Raw genomic sequence first — 14274 nt, 5'->3', positions numbered from 1 at the left:
TGCCGCTAGGGTAGCAGCCCTGGGTAGGTCGTGGCGGCCGGTAGTCGCACGACATGAGCAAAGTGGTGTGGCTGTGGGACGGGAGGTGGCGTTGCCGGCTGGCACGACTGGATCGAGTTCGCGGAGGCTGCCCTTGATCGACTCATGGGGCTCTCCTCCCTCTGGTGGTCACGAGGTGCCGCCACCTTTTTTGCTCAGTCACTAGCCTGCAGAAGGGTATGCCACTACGGTCAGCTTTCTCCACGGCTTCGCAGACAGCAGCCAATGGTGGTGACGCGCTCCCTACGCGGTGGGCCATCGTGGCTGGGTGTTGAGCACCGTCCGTCTTGCTACCAACGGTGGGGGACACTGTTTCGGCCGTCCTGGAGAGTTCCATGGCTCTGCAGATGGTAGATATCCCATCAAAAGTAACAGCTGAAGCCCCTTGGAAAATTCCATTCTCATCTCTGCAAACTGCACTGACGGCTCCTTCAGTTCAGACTTTGCATCACAATTAATCTTCATGAACCCTTGACGAGGAGCGATCCACTTCGGAGCAGGCGGCCTAACCACTTGATCCGTTTTCTTCTTCTCCGTCAGCTGTCCCTTGATCTCTTCAAGGTACCTAGAAATGAAAAGGTGTGTTGACAGCGGACTTTGAAACTGCTCTTCATAGATTGCTTTTCTGCGTGCCCACCAAATCGCCCATAGGGTCACAAGCACTTCAATGAACTGGTCCTGCTGCATCGATTGAGTGAGTGAGAAGAGCCACAGCTTTGCATCCGTTGTGTCGTCCCCGTATACCGGCAAGACGGAGTCATCATCCTTCAGAGCCCAAACGCATTTGGCCATACGACAATCAAGGAGAGAATGCCTCCAAGAGTCGGTCGCAGCGCTGCATATCCCTGATAATGGGCTTTACCTGTTGTTCAAACATGGATTTTACCTAGCAGTCAGAAAGAGATCTGATCCAGGCATATATTTCAAATAAAATCTAACTAGGCATTCTAAATAGGGAAGTATACTTTTGGAGTGCAGTACCCATATGTGCCCGCCAAGAATGCTGAGGTCTGTATATTTTTAACTTTTTCTTCTTCCTTTTTTCCTTTTAATTTTGTGAACATTTTTCATACCCGCGAATATTTTTTGAATTCGTGAACATAATTTTAAAATTTGTGAACATTTTTAAAATTTGCAAAAGTTTTATAGAATTCATGGAAATGTTTTAAAACTCACAAACATTTTGAATTTGTGAATATTTTCTTTGAATTAGTGAAAAATAATTGAAATTCATGAATACTTTTCGAATTCGTGAACATTTTTACACTCACAATCATTTTTTTGAAAGTCGTGATCATTTTTTAAACTCACAAACATATTTTTAATCATAATAGTTTTTGAATCGCATTTTTTTTAAATCCATGAACATTTTTCAAACTCATGAACAGTTTTCTTTAATTCATGAACATTTTCTGAATTCATGATTTTTTTTCAAATTCACAAACATTTTTTTAATACACGAACATTTTAAAGAAGATTCCAATTTGTTTCGAAATTTGAATTTTTAAAATCCTGAATTATTTCAAGGAAGAACAAAACAAAAACAGAAAAGATAAAACAAAAGGCAAAAAAAATCACAAAAACAGGGGCGTCCGGCCCCACACATGGGTCGGCCAAAAAACGCGTGCGGGGAGCGGGGGGTGCGCGTTTCCTCCCTATTCAGCGCGTTGGTCACTGAATAGGAGCACCTGAGGCAGGGGTTCGATGGAGAGTTTTTCTAGGTCGAACTTAGCATGGACGAGCAGCGAACCTGCATCAACATGTTCCATGTGAGCATGGCTATTGGACTGTTTCGGTATGAGGCGAGCATGGCTAAGGGAAGTTCATACATCCTACCAAACTCTGAAAAGTGGGTTAAGGAGATAATAGATGAGGGAATGCAGGCTATCAAACACACCTACATCTCTCTTGTGCAGGAATAATGGCCCAGGCGCTGTCAAGCCAGGATCGGCTTAATTTAGGTGAAATATTATTTATGTGGGCTCCTCCTAAAATCTCTCGTTCCCTTTTCATCATCTTAGGATCATCTTAGTTTAGGGAAAATATTATTTGTGTGGGCTCCTCCTAAAATCTCTCATTCCCTTTTCATCATCTTCACATTCTACAACGCGATCTTAAGCCGATGACGTCAATGTGAGAAGGACCATAAAAAAAAACTCACGACGTCTTTGTTGAGCCACTCACAATTGGTATTTTGAATCACTAAAATATGTTTGCCTCTGTTACAACGTGCATGCAATGAGCTAGTACATATAACTGTGTAGTATATGTGTATGAATTTCCAGCAACATACATTTTCATACGTGAAGTACACAAAAAAGACAAATGTGTGTATAAAAATGGGCCTTCCTTTTGTTCTTTCTGGGCAAGAATTTTTTTTCTTTTTTGCATACAGGCATGAAAAAAACATCTATATATATCCTTGCAAATAAATTGTATTTTTCTAAAACTTCTAAATAGCATTTTTTTGTCTTCTTCAAAATACCGGGTTCCCTGGAGCCCGGTCTCCAACACGCCTCACTCCAATGTAGCAGGGCCTAAGAAGTAAACATAAATTCAATGGCATGTACAATGAACCTGTGGCACTGGCAACTGTTAATTCACAGTATCGCCGACAGGGCGAGAAATGACAATCATACGCTTTTTGTTCCCATACATCCAAAATTATTACAAAATTTTGGAACTTCCTGAGACAAGTAATAACAGAAAAAGGAAAAATCATATGTGGATGGCCTTGGAATGGGTTTGCAAGCAAGCCTCCTTGAGGGCTTCACTCACAGTGGGATGTGCATGGCATATCCGGGCAACATCCTCGCTGGATGCTCCATACTGCAGGGCAAGCACAGCTTCATGGATGATCTCTCCAGCATTCTGCGCCATTATGTGCACGCCAAGAATCTTGTCGGTTTCCTTGTCAGCCACCACCTTAACCATCCCCTCGGCATCATCAATAGCCTTCGCACGGCTGTTTGCCATCAGCGGGAATTTGCCAACTTGGTAGGCAATTCCTGAGGCCTTCACCTGCTCCTCCGTCTTCCCGACGGATGCCACCTCTGGATGTGTGTAGACCACACCAGGCACCAAATCATAGTCAACGTGACCTTCCTTGCCAGCAAGGAACTCGACACATGCCACGCCATCCTCTTCAGCTTTGTGGGCAAGCATGGGCCCAGGGATGGCATCGCCGATCGCATACACTCCACTCACATTGGTCATGAACCGCTTATCAACGAGGATCCTGCCAGCCTTGTCCATCTCAACCCCAATGGCATCCAGCCCAAGCCCGGCGGTATATGGGGTCCTCCCAGCAGAGACTAGAACGATGTCTGCTTCAAGGATGCTCTGCTCACCACCAGTTGCAGGCTCAAGTGTTAGCTTCACCCCGTCTCCAGAGGTATCAACTCCGACCACCTTTGTCTTGAGCATAAACTTCATCTTCTGCTTCTGCAGCATGCGCTGGAACTGCTTCCTGATTTCACCATCCATTGATGGGACTATGTCTGGAGCAAATTCAACAACAGTGACCTCTGTCCCAAGACGGTTCCAGACTGAACCCATTTCCAGGCCAATGTAACCAGCTCCAATGACAACCATTTTCTTAGGGATACCCGACAAACACAGGGCACCAGTGGATGAGACAATCTTCTTCTCGTCAATTGTAATCCCAGGAAGTGATTTTACATCAGACCCAGTGGCAATGATTATGTTTTTTCCTTTGACGACTGTGTTGCCACCATCAACCAAATCAACCGAAACTTCTGACGGGGAAGTAAGTTTCCCAAAGCCTTTGACATATGTCACTTTGTTCTTCTTAAAGAGGCCCTCGATTCCTTTTGTTAATCCGGCCACAGCCTTGTCTTTCTGCGCCATCATGGCTGGGAGATCCACTTCCAGATTAGAGATTTTCACTCCATGGTGTGCAAAAGAAGTCTTTGCTTCATGGTACATATGAGAAGAGTGCAACAGAGCCTGGTGGATCAGAAGCATGGAAGGAAGTTAGAAGTGTTCCCAATAAGTACATCTGCAAGGATATATCACCAACGTAGATAATTCTCTAGGTGCACTTGTTCACATAGAAGAAATACATCAAATGTTTAGCTTCCAGATAAAGATGTTAATCTTATGCCAAGAGAATCCTAAGCTACAACATAAATCTTATGTAGGAGCTATACAGATGATAGGCCTGTAAGAAAGATGTTGTAGACATATATTAGTAATATCCAACCTTGCAAAGTTGCAATAGTGTATCCAACTATGCTAGAGTTTGTACCCAATTAGGAGTCCTTGTCTTGGGAGTCAAATTATGCTGTTGACTTTGCATGTTAGGATATGGTTCCAGCTGTTACAAAGTGGACCTACTGTTCCGTGTAATCGACTTAGAAGGTCTATATGGGGGATGTATCCCTATTGTAAGAGGGAATCAAGAAATGCACTCTTTCCCTTCTAGTTGGCTAGTTGCTATCCCTACCCATCTAACTTCTGTGTCTATCCCCACTACGTCTCTTCCTAGCCAATCTTCCTACCTTATGAGAAGTTGAATTACCGTGTAGACATTTATCTCGAACAAGAGCAAGTTTAGCTTGTATACGAGACTTGATACTTCTTTTTGCAGGAACAGTATTCTGGTCAACTCTTTGGGGGAAAACTGCAGAAAGCCCTTTGCCCATTTATGACGTACTCCCTCTGTTCCATAATTTAGTGCATATAGATTTTTTAGGAAGTCGAACTTCATCAACTTTAACCAAGTTTATAGAGAAAAGTATCTACGTATATATTATCAAATTCATATCACTACATAAAACACAAGATAGATTTCCGTATTATATTTATTTTGTATTATTATTGTTGATATTTTCTCAATAAACTTGGTCAAACTTTGTGATGTTTGACTTCAAGAAAAAACTATGTACACTACAACGTGGAATGGAGCGAGTACTATATTGTTAGCAAGGTTAAAAAAATTAGACACATTTTAACTGATTGCAAATGAAGTCCTTACAAGTGTATACGGAAATTATAAGGGTACAAACTACAAAGTCTAACTGGAACAAAAAATAGCTATAAAGAAAACAAAATTAAGTTACTCCGATGATGCTTGCAAGTTGGAATAACAAACTTTGTGGCCTAAGCTTAATGAAAACCAACCAAATCTCGCGGTGGAAGAAATTTACAAACACATAATAAAACTGAATTTGACGTAATTTCAATTCTGGGTCACAAAAGATAATGCATAAGACCTCTAATCATGGCAGTATATGGCAAAAGACCTCTAATCAAGCGAACTCAAACCCTAGTTTCATAGTCCAAAATGCTACCCCGCTGCAAGACCATAGTTGATGCATCACAAACAGGCGCCTCATAATCAAATCATCAATCAATTAATAAAAGCAACGCCACACGAGCTACAACGAACGACAAGAACCTAGTAATTAATAGCCACGCATCACAGATCTAAGAACAGTCGGCGTCACCTCGCATCGCACCGCGAATGAACGGGACAGCAAACAAACGGAGAGGGCGTCACCAGTCAATCAAAATCAATCACCTTGGAGGGGATGCACCCGACGTTGAGGCAGGTCCCGCCGAGGGTGCCCCGCTTCTCGATGCAGGTGGTCTTGAGCCCCAGCTGCGCCGCCTTGATGGCCGCCACGTACCCTCCCGGCCCGCCGCCGACCACCACGACGTCGCTCTCCTCCGCCGCCGCCGCGTACGCCCTCCACGCGGACAGCGCCGCCGCACCGGGGGCGTGCGCCCGCCGCGCCACGGCCTCCGCCGCCCTCCGCCTCGCCAGGATAGCCAGCGCCATCTCCCTGCCTTCCTCTGTTTCCTTTCTTCGACAGGAGAGGATGGGAAGCGCCTATGGCATCTGGTCGATAAAAGTTATTTGTTCTCTACCGGGCCGGGGCCGGGGCCGGACGTGGCGGGAATGTGTGTGCTGCCGTACGTTGGGCCGAGAGGGATGTTGCTGGCTCACAGCCAACACCCAATCCTGCAAAGGATGGATATGGCCTTGTAGACCACTGGGATCCTGGGGAGGCTCTGCCCTCACAAGTCAATTTATTTTGCTATCTCTACTTCTCTTTTAGAGCCACTGAAAACCATGGCATGCTTCTCATTCAATCAATCTGTTTCAACACCAGCATTTTCGCTGAATCTACCATTCTCAAGTTGAAAATTTTGAGTTATGCATGGTTTATTTACCATTGAGTTTATCGCTGGGGACAAACATATGAAAAGCTCAAGATCGCTAATTAGCAATATGTTTCAAAGTCTCATTTAAGAACAACATCCATATTTTACATGGATCGACACACTCTTCCGTGAAACGAAGCCGTTGATCGGAACAAAAGAACGATGATCGCCGGTTGTTACAACCGTTACACACAAACTTCCCACCCAAGTAAAAATGCTGGATGCACACCACCACCGACAACATCACCACCACCAGCAACAACAACAACAGCAACAACAACAACACTAACTAATCTACCACGTCCTTGCACGGCCCCTTGCTGACGCTGATTCATAGTTATTCGCAGCATACCGCTTGAGATTCCTTCTGGAGCTTCTCCCACAAGCACATCATGAGCCTCGGGCTTTGATAGTGGGCAAGGACGTAATCAGAGTCGCATCCTTCGTTGTAGAAGCGCTCATCATTGGCATAGTTCACTTGCTGACCACTGTCTTTGTATTGCTGGATCCATATTCCCATGGCCACATCTTCAAGTCTAAATAGCTGACGCAGCATACGAGACCAATCAAGAGATTTGTCAATGGGTAAACACAAGAAGTTTACGAATGTATTGTGAGATGATTTATCTTCGAACCTGAAGTTTTCGTTCTTGGTGACCTTGAACCACAAATTTAGCAACATCCCTTGAAATTATGTATCCGGGACCATGAGCCCACGGCGGATATGTTTCAACAGGCCATTCCTGTGTTCCTCGAGGGTAAGAAAAGCAAATCTGCGTGCAGGGCAGGGTAACTGGAAACATGTCGTACCTTTGGACTGATAAACCACTTGCTATCCTTGTCTCTGTGTGGTGAAGACTGGAAAGACATAAGACCATACAAAAGACCATGGGGGTTGGCCTTCTTCAGGCTAGAGATGACTTCATCAATCCTAACAAAAGCATCATCATCTGTTTTCATGATGTACTTTGCAGGCATAATTTTGGTCTGCAAATTTGTAGAGAAAATATAAGCTTATGTTGCCAGGATGTGCATATATCACTGTAGATATAGGCTATAGCCCACATTTGGAATTTGAGAAGGCGCTAAACCCATGGTGATTTCAGGTTTACTTAAAATATAGAAGAACATGTATAATAAGGAAACCATGACAAAGGTGTTTGTATCCAGTAAATAACATAAGTCAATAAACCGTGGTTTTCCAAAAACCATGGTAATTTTGGAGTATTAAAAATCTAGTTATGGTCTACAGAGAGCAAGGAAAATGAAATTCTTATAAGCTGCAAACTTGAAAGAGAATACATACCCCAAACGTACAAATTGCAACAGTCTTTAGAGTGATCAAGGTATAGTAGTCAACAAATGGCATAAACTGGATATCACCATACAGCTGAGCTTCTCTCCATAATTCCATATTGACCTGCTCACTCTTATGCTGCATTTTAGATCAAAAAAATGACGATCACATTGGATGAAACCAGTACTAGGTTATAGTAACACTTGAGCAGCTTATTTCTCATGGATAAAGAGCTTAAAAATATTTGTTCCTTCAATTTAATCTTGTCATGTTATTCTTCGCAGAAATTCACCTTGGTTACCCAGTGTTAATTTAAGCTTTATGACTGCCATGAATTAAAAAAACAAGGAAAAAGAAGATCTGCATTGTTGGAATATAGCTGGAATTTTAGTAAACTTTCAGCATTTTAAATTTTATCTGCAACAACTTAACTACTGAACAAGGTGCTAGCTGGATTGTTAAGGCTATATAAGCCTACTTCAAATGTAGAGGTAGGAAACAATGAAATATATATTCCTTTAACATAGAAAGTAATAAATATATAAATGGCCTAATCTATTCATTGGTGTAAAATATAACAAGATGTTAGTCCAATACGAAGCAGTGTAAGGGTCAATTTGCATCTTAGGTCCAAAACATTCCTATACAGGATTGACTCCCAAAAAATATTCTATTATCTTCCCCTTCCTTTAAAGCTTTTTTCTCACAGCAATCAGCTTTGAAGAAACTACATAAGCAACTAAGTGACAACCCATCTGTCAAAACGTGTGGATATGGTAACTAAACATTCCTCAATCCAAAACAAAAATTTAGCAAGTTATCAAACACACTGTGATGTTGTTTCACTTTCATCTAATATTCATATTATGAAGAAACATGTCAGCCTCTCCCAGAATGGTACCCTCTTGAATGGAATTGGTGTTCATGTACTACTACGTAGAAGCTAGTCTGTAGATATAATAACTGCTACGGGAAACTGGAGAAACAATTAGGATTAGGAAGATCCAAGAAATAAGCAAGTGGCGCTCAATCCAATAAGCAATCAGAACTGTACAGAAATATTGATGCAAAAGAAAGAACCTGAAAAACTGTAACTGCACTCAAGGCGATTTAAGTAAGCTTACAAGGCCAGTGAAAAACCGCACAGCTACTTCGCCTGAGCGGACAGACTCATATTGCATCCATGTTCGCCTCAAAGCCATCCGGCGCTTGAAGTTGTTTCCAGTAGAGAAAACACCAACGAGAAGAAAAATTCGCTTCTTTGGAACAGGTGGGGCCTTCAGAAGCTCAACACTTGCCATGTCTACATCTTCTGAAACTGGCAATCCATTAGCCAAGATTGATAGGAGCTCCAAATCCCCAGAGAGCCTGACGTCTGCTACTGACCATGGCTCCAACCTCTATCAAAAACCTAACAGCATTCATAAATATCCAATACTCATGAACATTGATGAATGCAGTCTTATCACTTAGCGTAAGCTTACCTCTCTGTATGCAAATGATGTCTCGTGCCTCCCATTTACTGTCAAATGGAACCCTTCAGCACCAGCCCACAGTGTTGCTGTAAAAGGCTCTCCTTCGACAATTGCAGTACTGCCACTGAAATGTGCACGTCCTTTGAGCCTCTTTTCATCTTCAGGCTGGTTCGCACTAACATTCTGTGTGGTGTTGCTACTCCCCTGAATGTTATTCACACTTACTTGCTGATTGCAACGAACAAGGGCATCGACCGGACTGATCAAAAGGAATTTCGTTTTATCATAACCACCAGAAACTATAAGAACAAGAAAAATATTACATAATTCAAATATTATATACAGATACATTTATATTTGTTGAGGGAATGGCTAAATTATACAAGGGGTCCCGCTTAAGTCCTACATGGCATCCACATGGATGGTCAATGCAAGTACAAGACGGTCAACACAAGTCCAAACAAGTTACCATGGGCACTTGCTGACGGCACAACATGGCATCTAATGGAGCTATTATGGCGATGGCACCCATTTGTCGGTCGCTCTCATTGTTAGCATACATAATTATTGTGTGACTGTTATGATGAACTGAAGATCAACACAACGTTAAACTCAGCGATCCTAAATGCAGTCAATCATATCAAAAGTGGTGCTCGCATACTCCAGGATGATACCACAGAGAAATACTGCATTATCATCTTGCATTCTTGCATACCCAGTCAAAGTCGAACCACTAATATGCACTGATGCAACATACCAGTCTTTTAATGAAATGTAAGTATTCATTAACAACCTGAGTTAATCATCTGGACAACACTATTCAAGCATAGCACAATGTTTAATAGTATTAATATAATCTCTGCATTGAGTTGGCTGCAAAGCAACAGTAACTGTAAGATCAGACACAGGACCACAGAGGACAATCTATATGTAGGGAAGAATCTATGTTAAGCCACAGGGACAATCCATATGTAGGGATCCTTGAGCATTAACATAGACGATGCAGGTATGTCAACCATGGCACCAGGCTAGATCGAACTCTGACACTGTCAATATACCAACACACCCTGATACCTCTAGACGCCATCAACTGAAAGCATGATAACTGGTGGTAAGAGCGTTCCTCAAGAGTTCAAATTTGCAGATCTCAGCAACACTGACGAAAAAGTATCACCTTAGTTGCCAACTGCTATTGCTGCCGATGTGACCAAGCGGCGGGCAGCGCTCCCACTCCCCCCAGCCGTCCTCGCGAGTCCAAGAACTCTGCTCCACCACCATCCCAGAAGGCCCCAGACTCACATTGAAGCACGCCACCACCTCGCCGCCTCCTCCCACCAACTCCGCCTGGAACCTGGCCGCTCCTTGCTTGGGCACCGCCACCACCGTCACCGCGGCGCCCTCCGCGAGCCCGCACGGGATCTTGACCCCGCGGGCGCGCAGATCCCCGCCCACGGACGCCCGGCAGCTCGCGTTGCGGGTCTCTTGGTTGCTGCCGGCTGCCGCCGCCGCGACGGCGGCGGTGAGGTTGCGCCAGGCGGCGGCCGCCTCGAGGACGCCCGCGGCGGTGCCTGGGATCGCATCGGAGCGGGAAAGGATGGGGCGGAGGAGGTGCCAGGAGAGGTGCGCGGTGGAGTTGGCGGGCGCCGGGTAAAGGCCCGAGAGCCCGGGGAGGGAGGGCAGGAGGTCGGCAACTGAGCCGGCGGGGTAGGTGGCAGGCTGGTGGGTGGTGAGGGGGGACGGCGAGAGGAGGAAGAGCAGGGCGGCAAGGGAGAGGATGAGGATCACGCCGGAGCAATTCCTCATCGGAGCGACTAGTCCACAGAGTTTGGGGAGACCTCACTTTCCATAGTTTGAGCTCGTGTTCTAAACGGCGTAATAAACGGCGCCTGCTACACCCGTTTTTTGTTGTTGAAATGCTGCTAGACCCGTTTTTTTGTTGAAATGCTGGCTTTGACGTACTCTCGAAAAAAAAAAGTAGCTTAATAATTCATTTCCTCCCGAAAAATACTTCATTGAACTGTTAGACTGATAAGTGGGTTTAAATAGGATTAAATGGGATGTTTTATTAGAGAGAGAAAAATCACATCATCGAAATGGTGGCTTGCTTTTTTTTTTGCAAGGAACTTTGAGAGCTTTATTCATATAAGAGCATTCTCTGGGCAGTCAGCCAATAGGCTGCTTACCAGGAAGCTAGGAGTAACTTCTAGCCAGCTTTCCGTCACAGTCACTGTGCAAGCATGCTTAGCACATAGATGAGCTGGATAGGTAGCTGACCGGATTACATGCTGAATAATGAAAATAGAAAAATTACAAAGTAGCTCTCCAATTTTTGAAAGAAGCGGAGCCACAATCGAAAGGGAGTTGTGGCGATTTTCCCAGAGTTATGTAACCTCTAGACAGTTTGTTTCGATGATCACCTTTTGGAAGCCTCTAAGATTTGCGAAACGCACGCCTTCACGTACCGCCATGGTCTCGGCTATAAGTGGACCTGTAACACCCAATAGAGGTTTACTCCATGCTCCCAAAAAAGTGGACATCGATCGGGCTACACCACCCGCACCACCGGTACCTCCGTCCAAATGAATAGATGCATCAGTGTTAATTTTTACCATGTTCCCATCAGGGGGTCGTCACCCATATCCTGGCAGTATTTTAATGTGCTGCCGAGGAACATCAAGAAGCGCAAGGGCTTCTTTTGTAAGACTCACCGAGTGAGCCGGGTTGATTGATTCCTGTTCATGATTGGTACGGCTCCGCGAGTGCCAAATGGACCACATGACAGTAACAGTAATTGCCCGTTGTCGCTCTGTGAATTGTTGGTCACAAAGAATATCTTTAGACCAAGTGTTTGGGTGAAGACGAGGCAGCCGAAAATCAAACAACGATTGAGCTTCAACCCAAAAACATTTTACATGCAAGCACTGGAGTAGAGCATGATACAAGTCCTCATCCATTGCCATGCAAACTCTGAATCGTCCCAGATTTTGGATATGACGATTTCTCAAGGTACATTCATCAGGTAAAATATGCCTTTCAGAACACGCCACCAAAAGACCCTCACCTTGGGGATAACATTCAATTTCCAAAGAGCACACTACAACTGCTATTCATCAATGGAGGTACCGGTACTCGCCCCTTCATCTCGAGACAAACACTCTTTTTGATTTATAAGAGAACGGTACGCCGACTTGACATGCATGTGCCAGATTTTTCATGAGCCCAAGCAAAGAAATCTGCACCACCTCCTTGACACAAAGGAATGTTGAGGATCGCGTCGGAGTTGAGAGGGATGAACAGGTCACAAACTAACTCCACTTTCCATGTCCAGTTCTTAGCATTAATCAGGTCACTGACAAACTCGATATTACTATTCTCAGGCTTGAACATGGGAGTCATAGAAATGGTGGAGGGAATCCACCGATCATTCCAAACTGAGATGGTCGACCCTGAACCCACTCATTTGATCAGTCCAGTATCAAGTGCCGCCCTTCTTGCCACTATGGCTCGCCAAGTGGCTGATGCAGTTTCGGGTACAGTGGCTAATTGGAACTTGGTATCTGGTAAATATCGCCCTTTGAGAACTCTGGTGCAGAGGGAATTGGGGTTCATCATGAAACGCCAAACATGGTTCCTGTTGGGGATATTACCACTAGGCGTAAACCGGCCTACTTGGGCCGGGTTAACTTCATTAGTGGCGTAAACAGATGAAGGCCCAAGGCCTGTAGTCGGTTAGAACATGTAGCCGTAAACCGGCCTGATGTATGACTTGTATTGTAAGTAAGGAATAGAGAGATACCAACCGGAATACGAGTATGAACCGGTTAGGACTCTATGAACCGACGGGCGTCACCCGTGTATATAAGGGGACGACCTGATGGCGGTTCAAGAGGGACGACCACAACTCGAGCCTAGGCGAAGCTTGTTTGCTCCCTAGCCATCGAGATCATATCAATTCCATCACAACTAGACGTAGGCTTTTACCTTCATCGAAGGGGCCGAACTAGTATAAAACCCTCGCGTCTCTCGATTCCGCTCAACCCCTCTCAAGCTACCACGTAGATGCATTGGCCTCGCGACTAAGTCCTCACACTAAGGACATCTGACGTGTTAATTCCACGACAGTTGGCGCCTACCGTGGGGCCAGCGCACGGTGGTGTTGAGTTCTTGAAGGGATCTTTTTTAGGGTTCGAGGGACTCATAATTTTTTCTGATGAAGAAGAGCCGGTTTGAAAAGGCCCGCGTCAGCTTCAAATTCGTCGGACCAGGTTTACAATCTGTGAGATTTAAAGGTTAAAATCTTAGGGCTGGATGCGTCGCCGTCGCGTCATCTCAATACGCCGAGTCCGAGACGAGATCTTCTGGATAAGATGATTTATCTGCCATGTTACGACTCCGAGGCTGATTGGAGTTCAAGTGATCCGTCCGACCATAGATTCCGCGAGTTGCCGCATCCGCACTCGTCCTTGCTGTTCCACCGCATTATCTACAGATTCTCAGTTTTTCGCGAGTTGTCGCAGCCGCGCTCGTCCATAATGGCTGCCGCTCACAAGGGGATCAAGTCCCGAAGGGGCCACCAGTGATTACGCGATTTTTAATCAACGAGTACAGCCACTGCTCTTGTGATATGACAAGGTTTCGTTGCTGCTGTTTTTTCCGTCAAGCTATCGAAAAAGGTAGTAGTAGTTCTCACGTGGTGGTCAAGGCTGGTTGGCAAGAGTAGATCTTTTGTCTCACGTGATACAGATCAGACTTTTTGGATCTTCAATCATTAACCAAGTCGGTCAAATCAACCATGACCCGGAGGGGGTTTGGAGGTAGCCACGGATTCATGTTGCCTTCGAGTCAGCCTCACCTCGAAACTGCCGTACTCACTGCCGCGTGTCGAGGCCGCTGCTGTCCGTCGTCGTTTCCGAAGCCCGGTCGCCGCTGGCGCACTTGCCTTCTCCGCCAGCACGGGCGCACGGCCCAAGTCCCGTCGCTACTACACTGCCGCCGCTGGCCCTGCCTCTGCGTCGTCCGGGCCGCTGTGCCGCTACGGCCTCCCTGAATAATTCGTTGAGTTGCTTGCTTGAGCGGCCGACGCCATACAGCCGTGCTAAATTGCCGTCTTGTTGCGACTTCGCAAGCCGTCTCTACTGCGCCGTCCTGACTCTTGCTTCGGGCCACCTCGCCTCTGCCTTGCTTCGCCGCAAGTCGCTCGTGGCCTCACACTGGAACCAGCTGCCGTCAAGCCACCCTGCGACCCCACAAACTCGCCAAGTCGCCGGGTTG

At 45.4% G+C, this 14274-nt stretch overlaps 2 protein-coding genes across 2 annotated transcripts; both read right to left on the bottom strand.

Moving 5' to 3' along the window:
- Positions 1 to 2584: 2584 nt before the first annotated feature.
- On the bottom strand, positions 2585 to 5928 carry LOC119322044 (dihydrolipoyl dehydrogenase 1, mitochondrial-like). The gene is made up of 2 exons (XM_037595553.1): positions 5585 to 5928; positions 2585 to 4008 (listed from the first exon to the last, which is right to left on the bottom strand). The coding sequence occupies exons 1-2, from the start codon at positions 5843 to 5845 to the stop codon at positions 2758 to 2760; spliced, it is 1512 nt and encodes a 503-aa protein (XP_037451450.1). The 5' UTR covers positions 5846 to 5928; the 3' UTR covers positions 2585 to 2757.
- Positions 5929 to 6269: 341 nt separating this feature from the next.
- LOC119322034 (hydroxyproline O-galactosyltransferase GALT3-like) lies at positions 6270 to 10870 on the bottom strand. Its single transcript, XM_037595543.1, has 7 exons — positions 10178 to 10870; positions 9013 to 9262; positions 8653 to 8928; positions 7538 to 7666; positions 7042 to 7218; positions 6867 to 6974; positions 6270 to 6775 (listed from the first exon to the last, which is right to left on the bottom strand). The coding sequence occupies exons 1-7, from the start codon at positions 10804 to 10806 to the stop codon at positions 6569 to 6571; spliced, it is 1776 nt and encodes a 591-aa protein (XP_037451440.1). The 5' UTR covers positions 10807 to 10870; the 3' UTR covers positions 6270 to 6568.
- Between the last annotated feature and the right edge of the window lie 3404 nt (positions 10871 to 14274).

The sequence above is a fragment of the Triticum dicoccoides genome, chromosome 1B (assembly GCF_002162155.2).
Source record: "Triticum dicoccoides isolate Atlit2015 ecotype Zavitan chromosome 1B, WEW_v2.0, whole genome shotgun sequence".
NCBI classification, from domain to species: Eukaryota; Viridiplantae; Streptophyta; class Magnoliopsida; order Poales; family Poaceae; genus Triticum; species Triticum dicoccoides.
The sequence above is the reverse complement of the archived record's forward strand: the minus strand, read 5'-3'. Positions and strand labels throughout refer to the sequence as shown.